This window comes from Sinocyclocheilus rhinocerous, unplaced genomic scaffold (assembly GCF_001515625.1).
Source record: "Sinocyclocheilus rhinocerous isolate Xijiao unplaced genomic scaffold, SAMN03320098_v1.1 scaffold59, whole genome shotgun sequence".
Classification (NCBI taxonomy): Eukaryota; Metazoa; Chordata; class Actinopteri; order Cypriniformes; family Cyprinidae; genus Sinocyclocheilus; species Sinocyclocheilus rhinocerous.
The window spans coordinates 254,271-268,462 of NW_015654075.1; the positions used below are offsets into that span (position 1 = coordinate 254,271).

At 37.6% G+C, this 14,192-nt stretch overlaps 1 protein-coding gene across 1 annotated transcript; it reads right to left on the reverse strand.

The window, feature by feature from the left end:
* Positions 1 to 530: 530 nt before the first annotated feature.
* On the reverse strand, positions 531 to 11,045 carry LOC107716889 (potassium voltage-gated channel subfamily S member 2-like). The gene is made up of 3 exons (XM_016523496.1): positions 10,951 to 11,045; positions 2,622 to 3,601; positions 531 to 1,019 (listed from the first exon to the last, which is right to left on the reverse strand). Exons 2-3 carry the CDS (start codon positions 3,585 to 3,587, stop codon positions 537 to 539), a joined length of 1,449 nt encoding a protein of 482 aa, XP_016378982.1. The 5' UTR covers positions 3,588 to 3,601; positions 10,951 to 11,045; the 3' UTR covers positions 531 to 536.
* Positions 11,046 to 14,192: the final 3,147 nt, after the last annotated feature.

The window sequence follows — 14,192 nt, forward strand, 5'->3', positions numbered from 1 at the left end:
AACACTGACACTGTTATTTTCCTGTTTATTACTGTGAAGCTGCTTTGAAAATATTTGTATTGAATAAAGCATTATATAAATATAATATTAATGTGACTTGATTTCAGAATTATTGCTTATACATTCCAATTCACAAAAAAAAAGAAACACTGTCAGTTGTTGTTCACTGTATTGCATTAAAAGAAAGTTAGATAATATAAAGATTTTCAATATAGTTTTTCCCCAAAATTAATTTTTCATAGTATTTTCATGCTGTGACCGCAGGGGAGCCATGCCAACTTACTAGACTGTCTCATTCTGTTGTTTAATGCTGAGGATAACGCTAGTCTAAAAATAATGCATCCTTCCAGTTAAGAAACACTCTTCCCTCAAAGGGAGCAAGTGGACCCAAACTATGGCAGCAAAATGCCCCCCACAGCATAGCAGAACCACTGGATCGCACAGATTTTCCTTTAATTTGTCCCCCTACTCTATTTTCAGCCAGGATATGATGTTTGATATTGGTATAATATTCCTTTTCTTGCATAGTGGACACATCAGAATCTATTCGTCAGTGGATGGTCTTCATAGCAAAAGTTGACAACTCCTCTCTCATAATTCACATCTTCATCCTCTTCATCCTCCAAACAGTGGTTATGACCATGTATTGCGCTGTCTTCACTATTACTCTGTTGTCTTATTATAAGCCTCTTGTTGTTGCTGTTTCGCACTGAAGCCTCAAGAGCTTTTTGTTTGCGGTAAAAATGTGAAAACTTGTTGAAAATGATGGTGATGGGTAGTGCCACAACTAATGTACCGCTTAGGATGCAGCCAGATGCTGCCAGCTTTCCTGCCACTGTCACTGGCACTATATCTCCATATCCCACAGTTGTCATACTAACAGTCCCCCACCACCAGCATGCTGGGATTGTGTCCAAACCAACATCTTCTTCATATTCTGCAGTGTAAGCCATTCCGGAGAACACTGATACACCGACTGCCAGGTACAGTAATAAGATTCCAACCTCTCTGTAGCTGTGCTACACAAAGAAACAAAAACATGATTTTTGACATGGAAAATATAAGTAGAAACACTTAAGCACTTAAACGCTTAAGCTATGGAGTTGACTGAACTGGTTGAGGAATAATTTTTGTATTCCATTATTTTGTATTTTTTGTATTCCATTTTTGTAATAATTGGAAGGACTTGAAGGTTTTATAGAATTTTTAATAAAAGGAGATCAAAATATATGCTATTTATGGATTATTTGCTGGTGTCATGGATTCATTTTGTTAAAGCATAATCAAAACATTTACAGTTAGTACTAATCAATATGTCAGTGGTTTTCAATCCTGATCCTGGGGACCCACAGAACTGCATCTCCCTTTATATAACACACCTGATTCAGATTATCAGCCTTATGTTATGATGTTCTACCTGTTTATTGGATTGGCATTTTTGTCTGACAAAAACATTGGACTGTTTGCCTGTTATTTGACCACTGCCTGTTTGTGCCTGCTGTTTTGAATTTATTAAACTGGATCATTGGATCATTGTTGTTTGCTATTGTTGTGATCTCATGTGTGTGACAGGTTGGTGGAGTGGTGAGGTTGTTGTCCTGCCCTCGCTCCAGTAAACATGTCATCAAAGAAAAGAAGAAATGTTGTTGCAGGGGGAAGTTATTTTGATTAAAGATTACTTTGTGCATAGATAAATCACTTATAATAAACTCTGCAATATTCCATAAAAAATTAGAAGTGTCAATTTTGATTTCATGGTTAATCAGCCCATTCTGTGTAGGGTGAATATACATCCTCTTTTTCTGGACATGTCCTGGCCGGGATTTCTAAATTGCCTAAAATGTTTAAAATTTGCATTGGTTAACCGTCCTCTGTAGATCCCACTTTCTTGCATGCCATGATTGGTCGATTATGTACAATGGCTGCATGCTATTGTTCAAACTTCTTTTCAGTCTTTACTTTCAGCAAGTATGAAACCAATAGAAAACAAAGTCAAAAGGTGTGTTCAGCTTGAAGCAATGCTGCGCAGATCAATCGTGTGTGACAACAATGTACCGTGATAGCGATTCGACAGCATGCAGAGTGTCTCCTCTTTGTAGGTCTCACGGTTATTTAGAAATCTTGGCCAGGACAGGAAAAAGAGGGCGTATGGTCACCATATTCCGTGTCTTTGTCAGGCCTTACAACAAAAATGTTATTTTTTATTGCATTCAAGCATTAAACCTAATTTAAGTTTTATAAAAGTAAGGAATGTACATAGATTTAATGCTCATCTGCCATGTTTATAGTTCTTTGATATTTGTGTTTGTTATTTTAAATCAGGAGGGCTTGTGGACAATATTAGCTGTTAGACTGTGCATGGATGCATGCTTCAAAAATCCACTGGAAATAGTAGATCATCCAGGTATCTTTGGATTCTCATTTCAACATACTGTATTCTGGGACAAATTCATTCTAATCTTGGATATACTTAGAGTGGATAGTATGCATATTGGGAAGCATAGTGGGTTTTTAGACATACAAAATCTGGAGTGCTCTGGGTCTCGCTCCGAGTCCAGGTTTGAACACCACTTCAATATACAGCTTGTAAATGCACTTGAACAGTAGCAGTGTATTCTCACCCGTAGTGTAGCACCTAGTGACCTTAACCCTGTTGAATGCCTAGCCAACTTCAGCACCCTGAAGATTCTCATCAGCCGCAACACCTGGACCAGTTTTCCCAAGTTGTCCAGCTCTGACTCACTCCCAATGAGCAGATCAAAAAAGATAGTGATGTAAATTGGCATCACTGAGATGATATCAATCAGGTTTAGTGGTAGCAGGAAGAACTTACGATGGTTTGGTGCAAGAAGCATACGTGTTACTACCTCAAAGGTAAACCAGCAGATGCAGAACACTTCTAAAACATGCATAGTTGGGTCTTCGGTTGGATTACCATTTTCATCAAATATCTGGTACTCTGGAATGCTATTGATACACATGGTGGCAATTGATATTAATACCACACAAATGGAAAGCAAGCTGAAAAGTTTGCTAGGAATTGAATAACCTGGATTTTCCAATGTTAGCCACAGACACTTTCGAATGTTTCCAAAACGCATTTCATGGAAGTGCTCGATATCTTTGTTCAGATCAGAAATCTCATCAACCGACGTATCCACACTGCTAACATCACTCTCTTCATCCCACGATTTATGATGTCTCTCCAGTTTACGATCAAGGTAACGGTAACTACAGCAGCTGTCCAGAAAAAAATCACTGATGCCCCAGTACTCTATTTCCTGAGAGAAGGAGAAAATGCACAGCTCTTCCATAATGTGCAGCTTGCCAGTCTGGTAGAAGTGCAGGACATAAGGGAAAAGGCCAGGGTTACGGTCGAAGTAAAACTCTTTCTGTTGAACATCAAAATCATCACAGAGCTGTAGAATGTCATCTTCTGAGTCACAGGACAAGAGCTGGCCAAGACGCGTGTCCGGAAACTTCTTCAGAATGCTTGAACATAGAGTGTGCCTCAACCCACCCACATTGATGTGTAAAAGGTTGTCCTTCGGATCCAAAAACCACCAAGTGTGTCTTTCCTTAACCATGATCTACCTACACGCTGTAATAGAAAAAGAGGACAACATTTGTTTTAGTATGGCTGGCATTCATAATGGGTTCATTTCTGTGATTAATTTTAACATGTTAAAAATATTAACATAATTAAAGCACCATAATTTTTGCCTACTTCCTGTGGCATTTGATGTGTGCTGATGTTATATGCATGCCATTCAGCTCCACAAAAAAACCCCTGTGATGTATGATGAAGTTCTCAGCTTAGAGTGTGAACAGTAATTCTTAACATAAAATAAATGTAACTCTTTATATTTTAAATTTCATCCTTTCTATAATTTATAGATTTTTTTAAACGTTGTTTTTATTTTAATTTTACATAGGCCTATAGTAGTGGTGGATGCACAATCATGTACTTCTTACATATTTTTGTAAAACTAATGATTAATGGACCATTATTTATAATTATCTTTTTTTTTTTTGCAATATTGATTTGCTCAGAAAATATAGGTTTACCTATGTCCAAAACACACAGCTCCCATCATGTAGCTTCTATATCCTTATGATGTAACCATGTAATCAAGTAACTTATCTGATCTGATTTCTTTATTCCCTGCAAAATATTTAAACTGAGTCTGGAACAAATGGTGCTGATACAAATCAAACTTTCATGTGAAATTTTAAACCATGGGAGACCACAAACATGAAGACAGTTTCAATTGATTCTTAGCCTTATAATCCTCTGAACATACACACTAGATGATTCGACCAGACCGCGAGACCAAACACTTGTTGACTGTAGGAACAATTTCACAGTGACACAAGATCTCAAGCAGACTTGTAAGATCAATTGTGACTAGAGGAGCAAAACACACAAAGGACTATCGATGTTATCAGATGGCTCACCTGGCACGTGTTCTGTTGTACAGTACAGTGAAAAACAAAACAAAACAAAACAAAATATTGTTGATGTTCTTTCTCAGTACTCTACATTCATGGCATGTTTGTGGCTGTCAAGTTTCAGCTATAGAAGCACGCAACATCCGGTAGGTGATGATTGCTCATGGGTATCATGTCAGAGGCAGCTCAATCAAGAGTCGTAAATATCAAACATGTTTAATATTTACAACTTGAGTTCGGGGGTGCTCCGTCTCAATCGGGAGCAGTTAAATAATCATAATGACACCACACAATAGAGGATTTTTTGGACAAAATAAATTATTTGTGACAAGCTTCGAATTGGGCCCCAAACCCATCCCCACCCCCCATCTCCAATTGTCCTCAATGTGTTTTTCTTCTCCAGTCACATTTGAGTGATGTTGACCTATGAATTTAGATATGATGATTAGATTAATTACAATGATATGGCTTCAAAATGTGACAAGCAGATCAGCACACATTCAATCATGAACGCGTTTATACTTCAGTCATTGTCCTCATGCACATATAGACTAGGGGGTTCAGTGTCATTTTGTCCAATTTTTACTGTCTTCAGGCTCACGATTACATCTAGTCTTTACTCTGCCTTATTTCTACTTCTGCACTTATTTCAGCGACTTATTTCAGTTATTTCAGATTATTTTCCACCCCCAGCTGTGTGGCAACAAGTGTATCATGTGCACTGAGGTGCCCTCTTGCTGTGTGTTTGATATATTATGATTGATTTGGACAATATAAGAAAGACTCTCATCTCTGCACTCGCATCTTTTTCAAGATGGCATTCATAGGTGTTTAACTCCATGTGAGAAATAAAGAAGTTTCTCATATGGGCATGAGAGCTGTTTATTGTGCCTCTGTCATGAAGTTCAAGATGCTTTCTTCTTAGGTTGGGTTCTTTAAAAAGATCAATCCCCAGCTCTTCCGATATCTAACCTCTGTGGTGCCCAAGAGGTCACACAAGCGAAGGAAGTGAAGGACATGGAGGAAGGGGAATCTGCCAGCTCAGGCCTTGTATTTCTCATTTTCCCCTGTCCTGTCACTTTTGGCTGCAAGGATGAGGGAATGAATACTCTCCAAGAGTGAGAATACTCTGAATACTCTCCTAGTTTTCCACCAAAGTTGTGCAGGCTCATGTGCTTGTTGGTTGGAAAGACTTAAGCAGTGGTGAGTCAAGATGAATCGGCGGTCTTGCAGACTTATCAGGCAGACCTTCTGAAAAACATGAAAAAATGTTGGAGTGCTTTAATGAACTGTATCGCACCATTGATTTGGCACTATGTGCCTTAAAGGGGTCATGACATGAGAAATCAAATTTGGCTTGATCTTTTGGCATATAAGAGGTCTTTGTACCATTAAAACATCTTGCACATTTCATAGCTTAAAACGTTCTCATTATAAACAAAGCATTTATTTAATTAAGCTCCAAAAATGGCTCATTCGGATCTGAGAGGACATGATGACATCACGGGGGAATAAATATTTGCATAAACATATACATAGACCCCACCCACTGGCATCCAGTTGCTTAAAGGGATAGTTCACCCAAAAATGAAAATTCTGTCATTAGGTTCTCTGATTATCAACTGTTTTATATTTATAGGAGTTTTAACCAGTATTTTTTGCCATTCTATTTACCATATGTAGAATTATGTTACATTAATGATAAACTAAATCCTGTGAAAATCAGCTGCTGAATACTAGCAGATATAGTTATTCATACACGTTGCTCTCGATTGAGCATTCAGACGGCTTATGCATAGTTGCCCAAAGGAACAGCTGCTAATGCAATATTGTCATACAGATATCTATTGGCAACAACAGCACATCGTAAACATATAATCGGAAACTAGTGAGCTATTTTATTTTAAAAAATACTTCATGAAGCTCAGGGCAAGTAAGTGACTTCTATATATATAAGGAGATGCTGACCTCCACAGCTCTACAGTTGGAGAAAGTGTAATCATCATCTTGGATCACGTGTCCCTTGTAAACCAATCACACTGTATCATAAAATCACTTTCTTGGTTTTAGGACTGTCAATAACTATTTGCGGATACCATAAAAATAAATGGTTAGTGTCATAAATACCTTCCTGTAGCTCAATCAGTACAGCATAGTGTAGTGCCAAGGTCATGGGTTTGATCACCAAGAAAAGCAAGAACTGATAAAGAACTTCCCTTACGAAAAATAAGTTTATTCAAGTGTGCTTTTAGTATACTTCTTTTAAACTATAAAATAGGAAAGTATACTTTCAGTCTACTTTTTATGTACTTCTCAGAAATGTGCTTTATGTACTTCTTACTTTAATATTCTTAAAATGACATTTAAGTATACTTTACTTGTACTTAGAAAAAGTCTAAATTTATTTGAGCTATACTTGCTCCGAGAATGTTTTCATTGTTATATGGTGGGGGACCCTATTACACATCTTCTGTACAGAATTTCCAAAATACAAGTGAAGAAGAAACCGAAACAACAGATGCTTCCACACGTAATCTAACATGATCATCAGCAGGGCCGCTGCTCGCCAAATGGGTGCCCTAAGCAGAATAGTATTGTTGTGCCCCCTACCTCAAAAAAAAAAAAAATACTATAAGGGGTCAAAGTAGTCATAAAATCACTTTCTTGGTTTTAGGACTGTCAATAACTATTTGCGGATACCATAAAAATAAATGGTTAGTGTCATAAATACCTTCCTGTAGCTCAATCAGTACAGCATAGTGTAGTGCCAAGGTCATGGGTTTGATCACCAAGAAAAGCAAGAACTGATAAAGAACTTCCCTTACGAAAAATAAGTTTATTCAAGTGTGCTTTTAGTATACTTCTTTTAAACTATAAAATAGGAAAGTATACTTTCAGTCTACTTTTTATGTACTTCTCAGAAATGTGCTTTATGTACTTCTTACTTTAATATTCTTAAAATGACATTTAAGTATACTTTACTTGTACTTAGAAAAAGTCTAAATTTATTTGAGCTATACTTGCTCCGAGAATGTTTTCATTGTTATATGGTGGGGGACCCTATTACACATCTTCTGTACAGAATTTCCAAAATACAAGTGAAGAAGAAACCGAAACAACAGATGCTTCCACACGTAATCGCAAATATAAAAGTAAATAAATAATTGTAATTCAATTGCATTATTTATAAATTACAATTGTAGCTCTAGACAGTTACCTATGGCTGTGATTTTATTAATAGAGTTATCTGATTGATTTTATGGTCTCAAGCATTCAGAAATCACACAAAATAAAATTAAGCGTTTAATTAACGATAAAACCATGGTTAATTTTGGTAAGGGTTGTGATGTCCACATGTTTTTGTTGAAGAAATTAAAGAGGATGTAGCATTTCTATCGTAAAAAGGTGGCCAAAAATTAAGTGGATATTTGAATTAAATGTTTGGTCAATATTAAACAAGGATTTGATTGTCCTGTAAGTGTAACAACTGCAATTATCAGGCCTTTGTTGGTGTCCTTTGCAGGCATTTATTATAATGTAAATTGGTTTATTTTGTATTACATGATGTATTTTAACAGTGTTATTCAATGAAACCATATTTATTTTAAACCATATAGGCCTACCATATATTGCCTCGTAGTTTTTATATAATACATTTTAAGTCATGGAAACTAGAATATTAAGAATATTAAATATATGCGTTGTTGGTGGTGAAATTATTACAGACATTAAAACGCGTTACTAACGTCAACAGTCCAAAAAGTTTCACAGAATTATGAACGTTAGTCACCTGAAAGTGATGCATGGGCTTCATCTCTGACTTTTTTCTTTTTCTTTTCTCTGCGCCGGACTGCGCTGATGTCTTTTCCCTGATATAGTCTAGTTGTCCATTAAATATGATGATAATTTGTATTCAGCTGCAAACAAGTTGTGAGAGCGAGCGCGGGCGCAGATGAGGGAATGGCGCATCAAGTGTGCTTATTCTGCCTACTGCATTCATCATAAAATTCATTTTTTATAATTATGTATATATAATATATATGTTCGTGTTTAGATTTTTATTTATGTATTATGTTAATATTAACATAGAACAAAAAAAATTTTTTTTTGAGCAACTGGGATGGTGCCCCCCTGGGAGTTGGTGCCCTACGCAAACTGCGTACTCTGCGTTTAGGGAGTGGCGGTACTAATAATCAGATATAAAACAGCATCAAAACTGTGTAACGTTATTGAATAAAATGTTGACCCATGAAGAGGTAATATTGATTGTCAAGCTTTGGGGTGTTGATTCTCCATCTACGTTTTGATTATCATTCTGAATCAATTCATAGTCTTTTTTTCAGCTTTTTGTTTAAAATGTTGTTTATTTATTTTTTATTTATTAAACTTATCCACATTCAAGTGTTTAAAAAAGGAATGCATGAAGCTAGAAGCAGATACCCTGTTCTTTTGATGTTTTGTATGTTCAGATATTCATGTAACAAAATATATACAAATTAATACCTAAATAGGGACATAGTAGTATACTTAAAGTATGATGTAAAGTTCACTTAAAGAAAACTTACGAGTATACTTGCAGTATAAAACTACTAAACTAGTAGTTTACTGAGACTATACTTCAAAGTGTACTAAAAATGCTACTACAAGTATTTAATTAGTAAACTATCAGTATACCTATAAGTTCACTTTTAGTATAGTTGCAGTACAAACAAAAAACATAGAGGTAAACTAGTTTAGTGTACTCAGTTGAGTACACTAGTGTACTCAAAGTTTACTGCTGTTATACTTAAGGTATACTTAAAAGTATAATTTTATATACTAAAAAGTGGGCCACTTTAGTCCCAATGAGTATTGAAATAGTACACTTACCAGTATACTACTAGTACACTGATATTTGTATACTTACTACATAAAGTATACTTAAAAATATACTTAAACTTTACTTAAGTATACTTAATAAAATAAACTTAAAATATACTTCTTTTTGGTAAGGGTGATGTGTTCCTTGAATGCAGTGTCTTGAATAGTGTCTGCCAAATGCGTACTAAATGTAAACTGAATACTTCCTGTCCTTGATTTCTTTTTAGTTTTCCATTGTAAACGCCAAATATAGCTCACTTCAAAATAAATTAACAAAAATTGAATGGCAAACACTGAAGATTAGTGAACAAGCTGTCAGTTAATTAAGAAATAAGCTGTTAACTCACAAAAGTAAAAAGTAAAAAATGCCAAAAGTTTTCTGTGAGGTTATGTTTAGTGGTTGGGTTAGGGTTAAAGGATAGAAAAATTAATTAGCTCTGTATAAAAACCAGTACACCTATACTGAGGGTCCCTGCAAAACTTAGCCTATGCAAGTTTGTGTCGTGCATTGCTGATCGTACAGAGTCGAATATCGATATTTGCCCATATCACATGACACAATTAATATGTAGTAGCCTAATTACTGACGCACTCAATTTATTGTGGTTTAGTGATTCGATCAGAACAGTTGCAATCTGATATCACCGAAATCACAGAATTAGTAGGCTATATGATTTGTGAACCGATTCTTTATCGAAAATAGACTAATCCGTTTTCACGGACATCAATAGCCTATCGCATCTCAAGCGCCATAGAAGCCATGATTAGGCCAACTAGAAATAGGCTAACTCTAATTAAAACAAGAAAATCGTGTCTTAATGCCATCCAGTGGGCATCTGGAATCAGTAGGCTAGTGCGTAATCAACTTTCTTGTAGAAAGTAGGCTACACCAGAAATAATAATATAATCTAGAGAATAAGTAAAATATAAATTGTGTATATAAAAGGCATCCTGTAGTAAAGTTGTATATATTACACAGCGGTTGCTGCCATTATTTTAATAGTTTACTTTATTAATGTGTAGCCAGGCGATAGGTAGGCTAAGCTTTCAGTTTGTGTACATTAGCTACCGTACAGCGCAACTTGGCAGTGGTCAAATGATAAATCAATACCAAAGGACAGCTTTTACTCTTTTTAAACTCGGAGACCTCAAAACCATGCAATGCAAGTAGCCTATAGCCTAGTTCAAATAGCCTACAGGACTTAACAGGTCACACACACAAACACAACCTAGCCTACATTCAAAAGTAACAAAAATAAATAAATAATAATAATAATAAATAAGCAGGATTTGGCCTAGACATTTGCAAGCACTGTATTAAATTGAAAGCGTACCAATGGCCACTGCTGTTCTTAAAAAATTGCATATCGCTATGCTCTTAAACACAATAAATCGTGAAGATTCCATTTAATCAATACATTTTGTTCCTTTATCATTATACTGGATATGCGCTTCTCTTTAACCTCTTTCTAAACGTAGCCTGCTTCCTGAAAAAAAAAATTTATATATTAGGCTATTGTTGCGTTTTGATAGAAATCAACATGATATTTAAAGCAAAATGTTGCATCTCCGCTTTTAATTTGTTCTCCCATCATTTGGAAATCATCTTATGATTCTACAATTAAAAGGGAAACCTACCACACAGATGTCACTGTTTGTTCTCCACTTGTTTTCTTTTCACGTTTGTTTACGACGCCTGTGTAAGATGTCATAAAGTATCAATCCATTGATCTATAGTAATATATGTTCACTGGGTTTGTAAATATTTTATTTCTCTAATATCAATTTATCTTTTCGCTTCGCAATAAATTGCTCCTCAGACTCCACTAGCTCATTCCCTCCGCTCGTGCTGCTTCGATGTGAAATGATGCGCAGTTGTCCAGTCAGGCGCGGAAAGTACACACCCTAGCAGTCAAACACCGCAGTTCACAGGAACGTCAATTCTTGAATTAACGTAGGCTATTTGAAAATCCTGTGAATCTTTTTCACTCAAGTTTATGGGCAGAAAAAAAAAGTTTGTTATGGATTTGTTTTTGTTGTTTTTTTTTTATCAATGTGTTTAACTTGTTCAGAGGTATTCACCTATGTCTGGGTGAAATCTTGCTTCTTTCATTTTCTAAGAAATGTTTGTTTATCCTTGCCTTTCACTCACAATGGGTCAGCCCTGTCAGATGCAAAAACAATTAATGTGTCAAATAATTGTTATACTGAAAAATCTAGTATTCTCCTCCGTTAATTAATTAGGATAATTGTTTTTAAACTTATTTTCAGATTAATATTTTTGCATGACTATAATCACAGTCAGAAAATATTCCATTCTAATTAAACAGAATTGCCTGATTCACATTTATCTTTCATATCAGTGGGTGCATGATCCAACCAAACAGACTCAAATGGCCAAATAGCCTATGCAGTTAGCTGACTGAAATCTGACTCCATCAGAGGTGTATTCGGGGCCATATGGCATATGCTGCATGCTTACTTTTTCCCTGGGCTGTTTACATATAACGACTTAACCAGTCTTTTCCTATACCCTCGTACACTTGTTTTGCTGCTTCAGAAGTCCATAACCTACTTTCCTAATGTTAGCTTGTCGTTTAACTTTATCGTAATTTGATTCTTTGTTGTAATTAGTACATTGTCACTAGAATTGTACCTTTCCCTACCCCTGACCACCGTCATCAATTGAGGCAAGGCAGTGTAGTGAGTGGACTAGACACTCATTGTTAAAGCCACTGTTAAACTCTGATTCCATCAACACTGAAGATTTTTTGCAAAGCCTAATTTTAAGTCTACAGAAGTACCTTCCTTTTGAGAAGGAAATTCTCAAAGATCTAAGTTTTCTTTACAGAAGCAGGTATCCATTGGAGCTTAGTAGCTTAGTAGCTTGTACTTTATAGTGAAGCAGAGATTTGTAGACTCTTTACACGTTTTAGTTTATGCTCTGCCCAGGGCATTAGGGGAATGCAAGGCTTAATTGAATCATACTGAGTGCCAAGATTTGAAACCCTTCAGGAACTCTATGCAGACCTTTCCTGTCATCAGACAGTAGAATGTAGGTGGGCTTTTAGTCCTATGAATATCAATGTCTGACAGGAGGTATGCATAAATGTTGCAAATTTAATGATGGTCAACCTTAATGGCCCACTGCTCAGTGTTAGAGAAGTTTATAAAGTGAAAGGGTAAAAGTAAGATATTATCACACCGTAAATGACCCACAGTCACGAGAGTGTAAATCAATAACCAGCATACTATAACTGAACAATGAAGGCATTAATGAACAAGTTAGTATATTTTTAGAACTGAGTGCTGGTGGTGAGCTGATATAAGTGTAATGATGCAGGCAGGGACAAGCACATCTTAGTGCAGGAATTTATTGACAGGAACAACTGCAAACACAGACACTGGGGGCACGAGGAACAAGAACATAACATCAACCACAACATCAAACAACTGACAGAGCATGAGAGAAACACAAGGACTATATAAGCTGAGTTGAACCAATGAACTAATGAGTAACTAAGGAAACTAACAAGGAGATGGGTGTGTCCATGTCAACAAACAAGGAAACGGAGCAGCAGGGAAACATGAGGTGAACAAAGCAACAATGAAGACAGAACTACACAACAATAGTCCATGACCAGTGACACAGGCAACACGGGCAGGGATCATGATATAGCCCCCTCCTAAGGTTCTCCGAACAAGGTCGCAGTGCTGGAGGGTGGTGGAGCGGAGGTGAAACAGGGGGAGAATGGAGGCTCAGGCCCATGTGGTGGAAGAGGGCCTGAAGACTGTGGTGGAGCAAGTGACCAGAGTGGCACAGGCAGAGCGAGAGACCAGGGCAGAGCAGGTGACCAGAGAGGAGCCAGCGGACCAGGCAGCCAGGGTGGAGCTGGAGACCAGGGCAGAGCCAGCATTGCAGGTGGCCAGGGCAGAGCTGGAGTATTGGTGGCCAGGGTGGAGCTGGAGACCAGAACGGAGGAAGCAGAGCAGGCAGCCAAGGTAAGGTAGGTGGAGCAGAAGACCACCACAGCAGCGCAGTTGGAGCTGGAGACCACCACGGTGGCACAGACAGAGCAGAAGACCACCATGGTGGATCAGGCAGAACTGAAACAGACAGCAAAGAAAGTTTAGAAATGGCCCCTGAGGCAGTAACAGGACAGGCAGAGAGTTCATTGACGACCTCCGTGGTCGTGTCAAAACAGGCTGACAAAGGCAGCTTCCTTGGGTATGACAGGACAGGCGAAGAACTCAGAGACGGCCTCCTTGGCTGTGACAGGACAGATAGAGGGTTCAGAGACAGCCTCCGTGGCCATGACAGGGCAGGCAGAGGGTACATAAATGACCCCTTTGTCTATAACAGTACAAGCAGAGAGTTCAGAGACAGCCACCTTGGCCATGACAGAATGAGCAAAGAATTCATAAACGGCCTCCTGGCCAGGCTCTGGGGTAGATTCATTGGCTGGGGCAGCCTCCGGTGCAGACTCGGTGGCTGGAGTGGGCTCTGCCATTTTGGGTGGATCAGGAGAAGTGTGTGCAGCCCACACGAACAAAATGGCAACCGCCATTTCTGGAAGTGCCATGAACAAAGGAATGATCTCTTGGACAGGGTGCACAGGGGCCACTGGGCTTGAGAGCACTGAGGATCTGGAGCTGGAGATGCTGGCCGCCTGTACCGACAACAACATAGGCTTAACAGCATAATAGGAAAAGGATCTGCCGCCCGCATTTGATTTTGATATTCTAGGTATTATCAAATTGCCAGAGTTTTGAGAGCGCAGCGGACGTGGAGGACTATAATGCGATAAGAGCTCGCTCAAGTACTTAGGTGCTAAACCATTCAGGTTTATAAGTAATTAGCAAGATTTTAAAATCTATAC

Bases quoted from the DNA above. Each gene is read 5' to 3' on its own strand.
- LOC107716889 (XM_016523496.1), bottom strand. From the start codon at position 3,587: ATGGTTAAGGAAAGACACACTTGGTGGTTTTTGGATCCGAAGGACAAC. The intron at 1,020-2,621 runs GTGAGAATACAC...TTCTTTGTGTAG, and splicing joins CACTAGGTGCTACACTACGG to CACAGCTACAGAGAGGTTGG.